Genomic DNA, 15,306 nt, shown 5'->3' with positions numbered 1-15,306 from the left:
GCTCTAACTGATCTTAAGTGACCGCGCTCCGTCTTTGCAGCCGTCGCGCCGCATGACGTGCGCGTGCGACGCCACGACGACGCGGCGGCAGAACGACGCGACGCTTGCATGTGCGAGCGCGTGTTTCCGTTCCATCCGCCGCACGTGGCGGCAATTGGCCACGCGGACGACCACGAGACGCGCGAGTGACGGCGTGCGTCGCCACCGGCGGCTCAAGCGTCTTCTTGATTTATGACTCCGACGCACTCATTTTTACGATCCATTTGGAGGCATCAAAATGTGCACCCAAAATATATATAAATAAATAATATATAAATAAAAATCAGCGTGTTTCCGAGCCGCAACATTTGTGTTGTGAACGCACACTTCATGCTGGCATTAGCGTGAACAACAACACAGCAGCTGTACTTTAATGCGATTGCACGCAGTTAATTGAACAGCAAAACCCACATTTATTTATCGACGGCGCGCGACCGTCCCTGGAGCAAAACAATAACATAAAACATCAACACCATAAAAATGGAAGGTGCGTAACGCTAACAGATGGCGATGCCTTCCTTGGAATGCAATCGTTGCTTGGCGTCCATGACAACGGACATTTTGCAAAATACACATAAACGGGATGACGAGAAATAATCCGCAGGCAAAAAGCTCTACAATTGGTCACTTCAATTTGTAAAGTCAACCTCATGACTTATCACAGGAGATGCGTTCCACATCAATTCGAACCTGCGGTGCCAGTAACGTGTCATTCTTTTCACACTAACGGTTAATCTAACATGTTACTTTTATCAGCGATGTAATCTGACTACAGTTACTTTGCAAGGTCAGAATGTGCAGCGATTTACAATGCGGCTTATGCGGTCCATTCGCTATCAAGATGTAGTGCCGTTCATTGCCTCTTGGGTGCAGTAGAGCGACATTTGGCAACGCTTGAAGAGGGAATAGAAAAAGAAGAGGAATAGAAAACGCTGAAAACTACAACGTTTACAGCTTGAAGTGAAGCATTTGGCGATTTCCTGTTTGCATTCCCGTCGGGGCAGACGTCACGTAACAATAACGACGGTCGGAGGCGAGTGATTCGCTTTTTCGAGATGGAAATCACAGGTGGCAAAATCCTGGTCCAGGAAGTCAAAACCCTGCCTGATGCTAGCTCGCTAGCTAGCTCTCAAGCAGGTAAACGAGAGCCATGGGAACTAGCGAGCTCGCATCAGGCAGGGTTTTGACTTCCTGAACCAGGATTTTGCCACCTGTGATGGAAATCCAGTCACTATTTGGACTTTGCGCTCGGTTTGCGTCTGCTGCGTTATCTCGCTTGCAACATGCATCACAGCACGAGGACGACTGTGCGGCTGTATGAATTCTCCGAATGGAATCATTTTATTGGTAAACAATGCACAGGACCACGTTGACTAAGCCGCCATCTTTTTTTTGTTTTGTGTGTTTTTTGCGTGCATGTGCCGCCGCAGCCATCGTGGTTCTGTTTGTGACGCTGAAGCGCAGCAAAAAGGAGCCGCTCATCATCTTGGAGGAGGACATCCGCGAGAACGTGGTCACCTACGACGACGAGGGCGGCGGCGAGGAAGACACGGAGGCCTTCGACATCATCGCCCTGCGCAACCCGGCCGCCGCCGAGGAGCTGAAGTTCCGGCGGGACGTGCGCCCGGAGGCCAGGCGGCTGTGCGGCGGAACCCGCGGCCGGCGCAGCCCCTCGCCGCAACTGGACGAGGTGGACGTGCAGGAGTTCATCAAGCAGAGACTGGCGGCGGCCAACATGGACGCCAGCGGGCCGCCCTACGACTCGCTGCAGACCTACGCCTACGAGGGCCAGGGCTCGCCCAGCGGCTCCGTCAGTCCTTTGGACTCTCCGGGGACGGGAGCGCCGTCGGACAAGGACTATCGCTACCTGGACGACTGGGGGCCTCGGTTCCAGCGGCTGGCAGAACTGTACGCCGAGGCACACCTGAACACGAGCAAACCCGAGTGAAAAGCTTTTGGAATCCCCGCTGACAAAAGCAAGTCGCGGATCGATTGTCCAAATGCTGCTTTTTACCTTCTGAACTGAGAATGTGTTTCTTTGTTTTGATCCTGGCTTCTTGGCGCGGAACTACAACGATGGAGGGTGAGATTTTCGCAACGGCGAACAACACTATGGGGAAAACGAAAGGGATATTTTCCTTGTGTATATTTTTTATTGCTCAATAAAGTTGCCGTATCCACGTGGGTGGATATTACGTGAGAAAGTGCACGCTTGTCTTCTTCCTCTTTTGGATCCCGTCGGGTCGGGTCGGGTCGGGTCGCCTCGCCTCGCCTTCCTTCCTCTGAATCCACGCGGCCGTTTAAACGTCCTGCGTCATCTGGACGCGTATTGGCCGCGGCTTCATTCGGGACGCCTTTTGACAGCATGTGTGTCGACCGTAACGACGCTCCGTTGGGCCGTAGAGGAGGCAACGCGGCAAGCTCGCTTCTGCCAGAAGCTGGCGAGCGAAACGCCGAGCCACTCGGGGAGGCCTGAGATGAAAGAGTTGAAGATTGTTGGGCCGAGTCCCACTTCACAAACATTTGCATCAATGTGTTTATCTCGAACGCCGTCGGATAAAATCCTTTTTTTGGTTTTGTTTCCAATCCAAGTCCAAAAATAACCCAAGGTGAACAAGGGTTCATCCAAATGGGCGATATTAATAAAATGTTTCTTTGATTTGATTTGTGAAAAGTAACATTAGTCAGGTTTCCATCCAATTGTTTCGAATTTTTTCAAGCAAATTTAGTGAAAATGCGCAAAACGAACATGCGTCTTCTGCCCGTTTCCATCTGATCTTCTTTTGCAAATATTGAGCGGGGACTCCGCCGCTGTAGGTGGCGCTGTACACCATAGAGATGTGATCCACCACTCATTTCAAAGAAGAAGAACAGGAAGCAAGTCATTCTTGATCAACCGTAGCGTTTCTTTGCTGTTTTCCATCTAAAATATTCGCTTGTTGAATTCATTCCAAAAAGATTTCTGCCAGTCTGGTATGAATTGCGTCATCTCACGACGACAACCTTTTTTTTTTCTCCGTACCCGTGTAAAGTACTGATTTGCTGGCATTCCTTATTATGCTGATGGAATTTCAAAACAATTCATTTTCAAACACAGGTCAAGTTATTCTTTCCAATCCTGTGAATTGCACTCGCACTTGAAAGTTACATTGTTTTACTCGTGGAAAGTCAAGCGGTGCAGCAAAAGGAAAATGCGGTACGAGGTACTCGCCCTGTCCAGGTACGTCAAGTGGGAGGAGACAGAAAAGTATTTCCGGACTGCCGCTTCATACGCGTGTCAATGTTACGTGTTCAATTCGCTGTCTTGATGAGATCGAACCGCGTTTCGTTGTGAGGTTGACATTGTCGCGAGCAGACATTTTGCTCTCGCGCGGCGCCAGAGATCCATTTCCTGTTCTTGACGTCTCCTCGCACTATCCGCACACTTGTGGAGGTAAGGTCTCACATGGGAATAGTTTCTCATTTCCTAAATCGCAGACGTTTTATCTCCGACTCCACAAATGAACGTGAAATTGAATCGTTCCCCGAGCATAACGTGTTGACGCGTGGGAACGTTTAAAGCAACGGAATACGTACACCGAGTGTCGGGGAAGCACAAATTGTTTTGACTTTTTGGCTGATTGGGTCTTTGGACCCGACACAACGTTGATGTTTGGCAAAAAGTCACTTTTTGTTGCCTTACAAAAGCTGACGGCAGTCGGGAGAAAAGAGAACGAGCACGCAATGAATATTTTAAATCCTTTTCTCTTCACACGTCCTGCTTTTTGTCTCCTGACTGACTTGAGTCTTGTTTTGTTTTTTTGCTCACAAAGAACATCGTGCTCGTGCTTTCTCTCAGCGTCCTCTTCAACTGGAGTGTCTCAAAATAATCTGCAAGCAATTATTATGCAATTTGAAAAAGGTGCACGAATTCAATCCGTGTTGAAAATGTGGGCCAATTAAAATCTCTGCTAGGATTGTAATGTATCATTTTGACATCCCCATTAAAAAAAAAAGTGTTTTTATTTAAAATAATAAAAGTATCTTTTACAGAATGAAGGCGTGATATTACAAGAATAAAATTAAAATATGACTCTCCTCCCTCATTTAACTTTAACGGCATATTAGGACTTTATCTTGGAAAAGTATGACTTTAATCATTAACCCGCAGCAATTTTTTTTTTTTTTAATACGCCTTCATTTTCATTACATTGCAACTTTTTTCCCTCGAAGAAATAAACATTTGTGATGATAGGATGACAAAAAAAGGCAATGTTTTAAGGTCAATATGGCGTTTCGTTGTCATTAAGATTATTAAAATCCCCAACCGAAAGGACTCTTGAGCAAAATGTTCTAGATCTTTTTTTTTTTAAGCAAACAAAAAATGCATTCTTCTACGATGGCCCTGAAGTGCAAAACGCGAAAACAAAAAAGTGAACATGACTGCAAAACCAAAAAACAAATAAAAAACACAAAAATGAAACACGTCAGCCAACTTTTTTTTTTTTATCACAAAAAAGGTCATCGCAAACACAAATAAAAAACACAAAGACAAAACACAGAACAAAAAACTAAAATTTAATCGCAAAAAAATAAAACATAAATAGGACACAAAAAAACAAAAAGTAATCATAAGCACAAAGAAAAAAAAACGAGCTCGGTTAGGTAAGCCCCCCCCCCCCCCACCGTGGCTGGCACGCCCCTCTCATGACGTCATCAGAGCCGGTTGCTTCGCGCAACGGCCACGAAACATACCGACAGGTTTGAAGCCGATTTTTTAAAAAATGGACTCAAGACATCAATTCTTGAATAAACATGTGAAACAAAACGGGTCCTTGCAGAGAGGTTGTCGGAAAAGAGGAGGAGGGAAAAAAGAAAAGAAAAAAAGCACCAGAACAGGACTTGAACCCGCGCCCAAATGCTTGAGCAGCGAGAGGACTATCCACTACACCATCCATTCATAAGCAAGGGGCAGCGCAAATGCATTTTAAAACAGCCAATTGTCATTTCATTGCACTTTGGCATTGCAACTGTGACGAATAATCGATTGCTTTGAATTCATTTGGACAGAATGTTTATTGATAAAGGCTACTTTTGTCATGATCCCATGGAGGGAGGTCTCAGAGAAAGTGGGCGTGCGTTGAGTCCGCAGTGGCGGTGCGGGGGCGGGGCCGGGGCCGCGGCCGCACCTACGTCACACCGTGCCAACGGCTCGTTTTCTCGGGTTGGGAGGGGCTGGTGCTTGGAGAGCAGAATCATCTGGAATTTCATGGAGGAAAACACAACGTTGGCCATGTTTTGGGGGAGGAATTAGCATTTAAAAGCTCCAAAAAGTGGATTTTTCATGTTGCAGTCCTTTTAAAATAAATTTTATTTTGTTTCATATTTTTGTGTTTATTGTTTTGGATTTGTGATCACCTTTTTATTGTTTTCGTTTTTGATTTCATTTCATTTTGTTTTGGTTTTGTGTTTTTGATTTCATTTCATTTTGTTTTGGTTTTGTGTTTTTGATTTCATTTTGTTTTGTGTTTTTTATTTCATATTGTTTTGGTTTTGTGTTTCATTTGTGTATTTGAGTTTTTGTTTTTGAGTTTTTGCACATCAAGGTCACCATATTTTTCTAACCTTCAACACGAACACATACAAACACGATATCCCGGCGGAGAAGCGAACCCCAGCCTACCTTTATCGCAGACTTGTGACGGTACCATTCTGCCAGTTGGAGCCCGCCATCCATCCAACTTCTTAACCGCTTAGTCCTCACAAGGGTCGCTAGGGGGCGCTGGACATGAACCCAGCTGGCTTCGAGCAGGAGGCGGGGGCACACCCTCAACTGGTTGCCAGCCAATCGCAGGGCACACGCAGACCAACAATCACAATCACACCTGTGGACATTTTGAAGCGTTAAATCAACCTGCCGCGCATGTCTTTGGAATGTGGGAGCAAAGCGGCGAACCCGAAAAAAAGCCACGCAAGCACGGGGAGAACATGCAAACTCCAGCCAGGAAGGCCGAAGCCCGGACTCCATCTCACGTCCTCCATCTTACGTCCTCCATCTTACGTCCTCCATCTCACGTCCTCCATCTGACGTCCTCCATCTTACGTCCTCCATCTCACGTCCTCGGCACCGGCTGGAGCACATTCTTCTAAATTCGAACTTCTAACAAGCTCTAAGGCGGTGATCACCAAGCTGATGCCGGCAGGCACCAGGTAGCCCCCGAGGACCACATAAGTTGCCCTGGTCGGGCTTTTTCTTACAAAAACAAAACAGCGATGAGGCATTGTATAATTTTGTGTTCATTTCAAAATGTCTGTCAAGCGCACCTTACCGGTTGTCGACATGTTGATGTCATTCGGAGATGGGGCACTCCAGTTGCCATTTTTTGGACTTAATGGTAATGACTTGACTTGGGACTTTTGGTAGCTAAGTGACTTGACAAGTCCTCTTGTTTACATGTTGATTTGAACGTAGTTTGCCTTTTTGGAGGGAGGAAAGAGAGAAAGAAATCCAAAAGGGGGATTTGTTTCATTGGTGCCAACCTGGCAACCCAGTCGGCGGCGACAACACCAACAGCGACGGAAGGAGCCCTGAAGATTGTCGAATTAAATTTGGATTCACGGATGAAGCTGGTAAAAAAAAGAGAAGAGGACTGTTGCAAAATGAACGGCTTGTGGCAAGAAAAGATGAAAGACACAACAAACGACGTCAAACTTCATTCGGAACCACAAACGTCTTTGAGGGTAAGCTAACACGAACACGAACACAAACACACGCGGTGTTGCTAGCAATGTCAAGATTTGATTTTGGATCATTTCAAACGTGAACAAAAAAGGTGACAAAATGTGTTTCATCTCTAAAAAGTCCGCTTCACATTGTGTAGCTCACGTGGGAAAGTTATTTTCATGCTACTCATCATGTTTGTTTCAGATTTGCAAAATATTGATTGATTTCATTTTTTTCTTCTTCGTTTTAAAATTTGAACAAAACGTTTAGGGAGCTCTCGGGGTCATCAGCATGTCTTGAACATGTCAATGAAAACTTTTCAATTCAATAGCAGAGCCCACTATAGTTTTCGACAGTAAATACATATTTCCAAAATGTCTACATAACTGAAATATTTAACTTTCTCGTACCTAAGTTTTATTTTTTTTTTTTTAAAGTGCAGAGTTCCCAGCATCTCTTGTAAAGTTAAATGAAAATAATAAATACTTTTAATATAACACTTATAATATGTAGAAATATAGTCAATAAATATTTCCCTCACAAATTGGTGCCAACAATCGTCTTAATTTAGTGTACTAATAAGTGATTTTTGTTTTTAATTTGTTGTGACTGAGCAAGATTGTATGACTTGCGACTCGCTTGAAGCAAACAAGTAACGACTCGACTTGTTTTCTCCCCATCAAGCAGTAGCTTGAGACTTTTAGTTTGCAATTGGAGACTTGCTTGTGACTTGCACTTGTCTTCCCTCTCATGTCATTTTATATTTAGGTGTGTAAAGCGCTTCACATTTTTTTTTTACATCATTTCATGATCAAACGCGCTTGTTTTTCTCGCACGGGGAACCATACCGGCCGCAGTTGCCATGGGAAACAAAAATGGCTGAAATCCTTCATTTTCTTCCTGCAGGGAAGAAAATTAAATTATATATATATATATATATATATACAAAAAAAAAACTTTTGTCTTTGCACCCTATGATTTCTTAGCACCATTTTAATGCAATTAACGCTCTATTGGCTGCGGCGGCACTTGCGTGACCCTTCTGAGAAGCGGCGCTGACGACATCACTTCCTGTTGACACAAGCTATTGTTCTCCTTGCGGGAGATAAATGACTTGTTGTGTACGTGTGTGTTCTCAGCCATGAGTGGAAAAGCTCTTCTGTGGGCAAATGGTTGCTTGTAAATGCTAATGAAGTGCCGCACGCAAGCACGCACACACGCACACGCACACACACACGCAACACAAGTTTTGAGCTGAGAAATGAACTCTGCCGCTAATTAATTAACAGGCACTTGAGGAGTTTTCGCTCGGGTGGCGAGTGTGTGGGAAAGCAAGCGGTAGATAAGCGGCCGACCCCAGCAGAGGTTCACGCGGATTAATGCGTCACTCCTGAAATAAAGATTCCATCCTGGCCAAAGACCCGCAAATCTATTAGGGGCCGTCAAAGTTCTGCGCAGCACAAGGAGGGCAGTCTGAAGGCAGAGGATGGATTTCACACCTGCCCAAATCTCTTTGTCATTGATGGCAAATTGAGTAAGCAGTGAATTGGAATGTGGCAAAGTTCACAAAATAGTAACAATAGTTTTGCTGTTTGGATTTGATGTCGTTTAATCAACACGCGTCAATTTTGAATTTCAGGTGAAGGGCAGGGATTTTGTGTGCGTCTGTTTGAGGTCGGAGGCGTGCGCGCGTGCGGGAAAGGCGCTGCATCTTATAAATGTTCATGACGACGATGATGTGCAAAATATACACATCAAAGACACAAGCAAACGCTTTCAAATGCAAGCGAGCAGCGGCAGTCATTAGACGACAACTTTGCCTCCAAACTTGGCTTGTTTACCGCCGAGAAACTTTTTGGGGGGAGGGACTTGTCAGTATCATGTTATTTGTTTTCAGATTATTTTCCACCTTTTATCAGTTGCTTAAATATCTTTCAGGTCACAACTCACAAGGTAACGGTTTTGCGTTTGTGTGTGTGTGTGTGTGTGTGTGTGTGTGTGTGTGTGTGTCTGCTGCAACACAATTTCGATTTGGCAATTTTATGAGGTTTCTTTATTTAACTGTGACGCAAATTAAAGTTGATCAGTGTTGGCCCACTGAAGTGCGTCAACGCTGAAAGCTGGCCAACCACATCGTTGCCCTTCCATTGCCACATTTCAAGAGTTGCCCAACCGGGCCATAAAAAAAAGTCTGCGGCGCACTGGAAAAGGAGTTTACTAGCTAAGCTAGTTTACGGATTAGTAAACCGTCGCGTTCCAAAATCAGGACTTTTCTTTCAAACCGCATCATTCAAACATCAGCACAACAAGCGAAATCCCCCAAATCACGTTCAATCGCTTGCTTGGCCAGCCGCCGTCCACATCAAAGTCTGCGCTCACGCCCACCTTTAAATACAAAAGCAAACCACTGTGATTGCGTCATCTTTCCAAATTCTTTCTCAAAGGGCTTGGAGCTATGCGTGATGCAAGAAAAATAAAATCAACTAAACGTACAGTTTAATAGGCGAGAAGTGCATTTGCACTAGAGATGGACCGAGATGTTTTTCCCAGGGCAGATACCGATACCGATAACCAATATTTGGAGCCGATATTCATTTTCACAAAAAAAAATTAGCATCGCAATTTGGAAAAATACTCTAAAATACTCTTCAATTGTTTTATTATTAAGCATATGTTCATTGAAAAACTTTTAAAGTTTGTAAAATATTGTCGTTTGAAAAAAATGTTAGTCAAAAACTCTAAAAAAAGTTCCGGGATCTCCCGAGACAGTCGCATGTCTTCAAAAGTTTAGTAAAAACTGAAGTAAATAGTTTAATTGTTTTTTGTTTGTTTTGTTTTACAGTAACTATTTTTTTCCCCAAATTTCAAAATATCTGAATTATTAAATTTGAAGGTGCACAAACAGAAGGTGCAAAGAGTTCCCAGGCTGAGCAGCATCTCCCAACATTTTATTAAATAGTATCCTGAAGTTAACACTTTTTTAAATGGATCCTTTATCGTCGGTATGATTCTGCTGAATATCGACACCGATAATCGTCCCAGCCGACAATCGGTCTATCCCTAATTTGCACGCAGTTACCTTCGTGGCTGACCATTTTTTTTCTGCCCCAAAGTGTCGCACTGATCTATTTCTAACAAAACGGGCTCTCGGCGTCTAAAAGTCATGCAGACATTCGATTTTGAGGAGACATAATGCCGCACGGCTCCCGCAGTGACACTTCTCAGTAGGGCTGTGCGATTAATTGAAAAATTCAGTTTATGATTTCCATTATGACACTCCACAAAATTGGCAGCTGGATGACTTGAAGTCTTTCCCGTAGTTTTTCTCAACTTGCCGTTATGGAGCTGCGGGAAAAAAATGTCCCTGGGCGGTCGACTGTTTGGACGCCGCAGCTGAAGAAAAACGTTGATTGTTTGCGTGTGACGTGACGGCGACGGCCCATCAAAGCCTTCGGATCTCGTCAGCGGCTCCCCAAAGGCCTCATTATCGTCTTCATTCCCGATGATTCCCCAAACCAACGAGCACGCCTGGCACGCGCCAACCCTGTCAATGACCAACCGGGACACGATCGGGCTGACAATCAAACGCACGGCAGATACACGACGACGACGACGGCCGCCGATGGATGGCAAGCGGGCCGCTCGCCAGACCTCGGCCGGCTCGCCGCTGACGTCTTTAGATCTTCCGTCTCACAACATTCCTCTCGTGCGGGACGGTCAACAAGGATTGCGGTAACCATGGAAACAGTCCGAGAATTGGATCGTTTCCACGTGGGGGTTTCTTGCGCCGACGGCGTCGGGTTTGAAGCCAAAGTTTGGGTTTCAAGCAATGGGTGGGGTTTCAAACCAACTTGAGTTAGGGGTTCCAAAAGGCCTTCTCGTGTGTGTTTGAAAACAATGTTAAGGTTTCAAGAACAAGAGATAGGTTGAGTTTCAAAGTAAGGGTTTGGGTTTCATATACAAGGCTTAGGGTTTCAAAGGGTTAGGGTTTTAAATGAGACTTTCAAGCCAGGGTAAGGCTCTTTAACAAGGGCTAATGTTTCAAAGTGGGCTTTAAAGCTACGGTTGGGGTTTCAAATGACTCTCAAGCCAGGGTTAGGCTTTTCAATAAGGGTTAAGGTTTCAAGTAGGGTTGGGTTTAAAAAATCAAATCATCGATATTGAATCGCTTTTCCTTTTTGAGCCTGATATTAATTCATAAAACCATGAATTGATTCATGTATGATCTTTGTTCCCATAAATTCCTAAGAAAATTTTCGACAATTTTTTTGTATCTTACCGTTTTCTTGAAATTTACTATTCACCTGAATTTAAAAGTATGGACTGACATTTATGAAAGACCTGACTTATTGCACTTTAAGACAATTGAGAATGTTTTTAATTTATATTTGCAATTATTAAATTAGAATTCAGAAGATATTTTCCATATTTTATCATGAATTGATGTTCCATAATTAACCAATGAACCAATGAATCGGGCAAAATCGAATTGAACTGAACTCTCGCAAATCGAAATGGGTTGAGTCAATTAGAATCAATACCCAGCCCTCGTTTCAAGCTAGGTTTAGTATTTCCAACAGTGGTTTGGGCTACCAAATAAGAGTTTAAAGCCTTTCAAATGAGGGCTGACTAGTTTGAAGGTAGGGTAAGATTTCAAATTCGCATTTGAAGCGGTTTCAGACCAGGTTTGGGCGACAAATGACAGTTTGAAGGCAGATTTCGGGTTTGAAAGTCGGGTTTCAACGAAGCCTGCGTTTGGCTTGTGTGATGATTCATCGTTCCTTTGCGTCAGATGAAATCAACTTGTTGGCACGTCTTTATTACCCGCCATTGTTGTGATAGCAAAACACTTGCAGGTGCGTCTCACTTGATCAACGTCTTGCGGCGGTGATTGTTTGTGTCACCGGTGAGCAGCTGAGCACTTAATTGACGCTTAATTCTCGGCTTGCCGTGTTGACTTGGAAATGAATCGCTTCAATCTCGAAAGCAAACGCAATCGGCTCTTCTTGAGCGCGCCACAATTTGTTTTGCTTCGTCTTGCTCCTGGATAGCGCTAATTAGCATTAGCCAGTCACCATCACAATTGATATTAAGATTGTAGCGCTAGGGCACAGTATGCATTAAGAGAAAGAAAAAAAAACAATCTCCGCTAACGGCCTCATGAATAGAAGACACAACAAACAAATGACTCTAATACTTGCACATGTTAAAGTGCGGTATCGGGATATCAACAGGGGGGGACATTGTGGCCCAGGCGCACTGAGCGGCCAAGGAATAGACCCATTTTATTCCACAGCTCAACTTGTGCATTCCTGGCAACCTATCGACTTGATTGAGGACATTGGACGGGTATCAATGTCTCGCCTGTAGCCGTCATCCAATTCGTTTGGCATAAATTGAGGAGATGTTTGAAGATCAGTTAAATTGATGACTAAATAACCAACATTGGTAGCAAATCCAGGTCCAGAAAGTAAAAACCCTGCCACAGTTTGCCTTTAGGCCCTGATGCTAGCTAGCTCCCTACCAGGTGTTAAAGTAGACAATATTTGTATTCTACTCTTTGCGTGTTCAATTAACTGAATGGTGAGATTCTGGTGAAGAAGTCCCTTTGCAAAGGTATAGTTATAACAGAAGCTTCTGATCACACAATTGAAGTCACCCAAGCAGTGTTCTGTTCAAAAGTGTGCCCCTCCTTCTCCTGCACATCATTATTTATTGAAAAGTGGGTGAATACGAAAAGCCTCCTCCCCTTCACAAAAAGGCAGAAGTTCTCAAGAATACAAATCAGATTAGACCTAAACAATAATAAATCAGCCTGTCTCACTTCGACCGGCTGAGACCGGTACTAGACTACCCTCCCTTCTAGATAACATGGAAAATAACTTGTTGCCCTTTTCTTCTCAGGCGAAAGAGACAGATAAGAATACAATAGACAATTCTATTCATTGAGCTACACAGCTATAACTAAATCCAAAACGGCTAAAATATAAATTGAAACTGAAAAACAATGTTAATAATTCAACACAGGTAAACAAGCACCATGGGAGCTAGCTAGGGTGCTAGCTATCTAGCACCTGAAAGTAAAAACCCTGCCACAGTTTAGCTTTAGCCCCTGATGCTAGCTATTTAGCCATTGGTGCTAGCTAGCTAGCTCCCTAGCAAGTAAACAAGCACCATTGATGCTAGCTAGCTAGCAAGCACCTGGGGCTAAAGCCAAACTGTGGCAGGCTTTTTACTTTGTGGACCTGGATTTGCCACTTCTGGTTTTAGGACATGGACTTGAGTTTCTTGGACAAGCAACCCACCACAGTCCAATGGAGTCAGTGGTTTTTGTTCCATCTTAATTATTTGGAAGTCGAGAACTTTACGATGCCTGGCTGCAATCTTCATCAGTCGGGAATGGGAGCATCCATTCTTTAACACTAACCATGCAAGCTCAGAAAATTCAAGTATCCATCAAAGTTGAGCGTTATTGTGGAAACGCACGCCATGCTATTTGACGCGAGGACTTTTGTTTCCATCATATTTCTAAATCCTGGCCACCATCTTTGTTTAGGGTACCCAAGGACACCATCTTGACTCCGCTATCCAAGCTTTGAAGTCAAATTTCCTTCCTTCCTTCCTTGGTGACTAAAAGTCCCCCAGAGTCTCGTATGCTGACGTTGTTGACATGCGGGACGTGTGACAGGAAGCGCAGCTGCGAGGAACGAGAGCATGCTAGCTTAGGTAAGGCGGGGGAAAGCCATCCCTCTTTGTTGGCTTAGGGCTAATTATGTATATTTATGTGGCTCCCTGGTGAGGGTCTCATGAGTCAGCTGCATTTTTCGAGACAGGAAGTCTCTGGGGAGGACGCGACTCGGCTTCTGCTGTCCGTGTTTGTTTCTGTCGGAGAACAAAGTCAACAAATTCTCAAGGAATACCAAATTAGGTGAGCGCGAGGAGGTAATGTGAGAAACTGGCCGTAAAATCTTTCCAAGCGCCAACACTGAATTCACATATCTATGAAGCAATCGTTTTAAGAGAAAGTAAGCTTGTGTGCTTTAAAAGTTTTAAGAGAGAGAAAAAAATCAAGACCAACATTTTTAACCTTCACAAAAGCAATGCATATTTCATCAGGAAAAAAACTGTGGCTAGCCTCTTGTCGTCATTATAAGATTAAGTCAAAGTTTAACGATGCAAGAAAGTAATTAAAATGTTTTAACTTTTTTATTGTAATAAACCAAATTTCATTAAGGAGGCGGCGCCTTTATTGGGGAAAAAGTAAAAAAGTAGCTGCTGTTGTTCAAAAATGTAAAAAAAAAGTCCATTATGCCCTTGCATGTGGGCAAGGAGAGACACAATCGTCAATTTCAAGCATTTATTGAACAGCAAGGCACACAAATACGAAATGAGAACACAGGCAGTAATTACACTTTATAAAACTGGTTCCTTTCTTTGCATTCTCGCTTATTATGTGGTTTTTTTTTATGATTCAGTATCAAATCTATATTATAAAGACAAGTTAAACTGGTATGTGAAGGTAGAACTAAACCGTTTTTTGGGCAGTGTGTATTTGCGATGCTTTAAAATGCAGTTCACGCGTAGCAGTGGTGCAAAACAAATGTTTATTAGCGTTGGTGAGATTTCTCCACGGAGAAGCGGCGAAGATCATTTCCTGTTGTGATCACAACATGGCGACAATCCGCCTCCCTCGACTCCACTGCAAACGTTTGGCTGACATATTGAAACGCCGCGCCGGCGTTACTCAAAGCTAATAGCGGCGGCGCTCACGCCCGCGTCTCCGAGGTGAGCTTATTTGGCGAATCCACAAACAAACACGCAGGTTTTATGAGCTAGCTGTTCTGGCTAATTCCCGCAAGCGCCGGCGTTGCTTCCCACACAGCAACTGGAAAGTGTGGCCTGGCATGCATCTTCTCACTGGGCCAACTCCACCAAACTGTGCAGACGGCTGCAGATGAATATGCAAGAGCAACCCACGCCTGGCCAGCTGCCATTTCGAGACAGCAAGGCTGATGTGAGGCGGCGCGCTCAAGAGGCCCCTTCAGTCCCGAGCGGCGCTTCGCTATCAACTTTGACCTGCTAGAACTACTCCAAATATCGCTGATTGGACTCGGGTAGAGAAAAGTGCGTCTCGGCAAGCAGAGGAAATTCAATTATATTGGCGCTACCTTGACCTGTTGTTTTTATGATTGCGTATGCAAATGTTTTACTTCAATTCTGACAAGACACTCTAATTATATGATACGATTTCCTCCTATTACAAGATAGAATTCCCAATCGTATATACCCAATTACGATAAGATTTGCTCCATGTGCGATAAGTCTAGATATGACGAAACATGACTCACTCTGACAAATCTAATTATGACACAATCCAGTTCACTCCAATCAAATGAAGACACCATTTACTCACTCGTTTTGGCAAGACAGGATTCACTCCAATTACGGTATGCTTTACACAATACCGCATGAATGATTATTTCCAATGATGTCGATATATAATTGACTAATTACAATGTGAGCAAATTCACGTCTAATTATAGTACAATCTGATTGACCGAAAT

General features: G+C 43.9%; 2 protein-coding genes across 9 annotated transcripts in view; both read left to right on the top strand.

Moving 5' to 3' along the window:
* LOC147156152 (cadherin-18) overlaps window positions 1–2,246 on the top strand; it is a 149,918-nt gene extending 147,672 nt beyond the window's left edge. For all 6 annotated transcript variants that reach the window (XM_086065566.1, XM_086065562.1, XM_086065565.1 and 3 more), the window contains one exon: window positions 1,470–2,246. In XM_086065566.1, the coding sequence (XP_085921692.1) occupies window positions 1,470–1,987 (518 nt within the window). In that variant the 3' untranslated portion in view covers window positions 1,988–2,246. The remainder of the gene's footprint in view (window positions 1–1,469) is intronic.
* A 3,670-nt stretch (window positions 2,247–5,916) lies between these two features.
* LOC147156151 (serine/threonine-protein kinase H1 homolog) overlaps window positions 5,917–15,306 on the top strand; it is an 82,987-nt gene continuing 73,597 nt past the window's right edge. The window contains exons 1-2 of one of the 3 annotated variants that reach the window (XM_086065569.1): window positions 5,917–6,759; window positions 13,299–13,468. The gene's annotated coding sequence lies outside the window, so the exon portion shown is untranslated. Of the gene's footprint in view, window positions 6,760–13,298; window positions 13,469–13,583; window positions 13,671–15,306 lie in introns of those variants that run through there. The other 2 variants (XM_086065568.1, XM_086065570.1) reach the window with 2 other exon arrangements.

This window comes from Leptonotus elevatus, chromosome 21 (assembly GCF_054856555.1).
Source record: "Leptonotus elevatus isolate MCC_2025b chromosome 21, RoL_Lele_1.0, whole genome shotgun sequence".
NCBI classification, from domain to species: Eukaryota; Metazoa; Chordata; class Actinopteri; order Syngnathiformes; family Syngnathidae; genus Leptonotus; species Leptonotus elevatus.
Note: the sequence above shows the minus strand (reverse complement) of the source record. Positions and strands in the feature narration are given on the sequence as shown.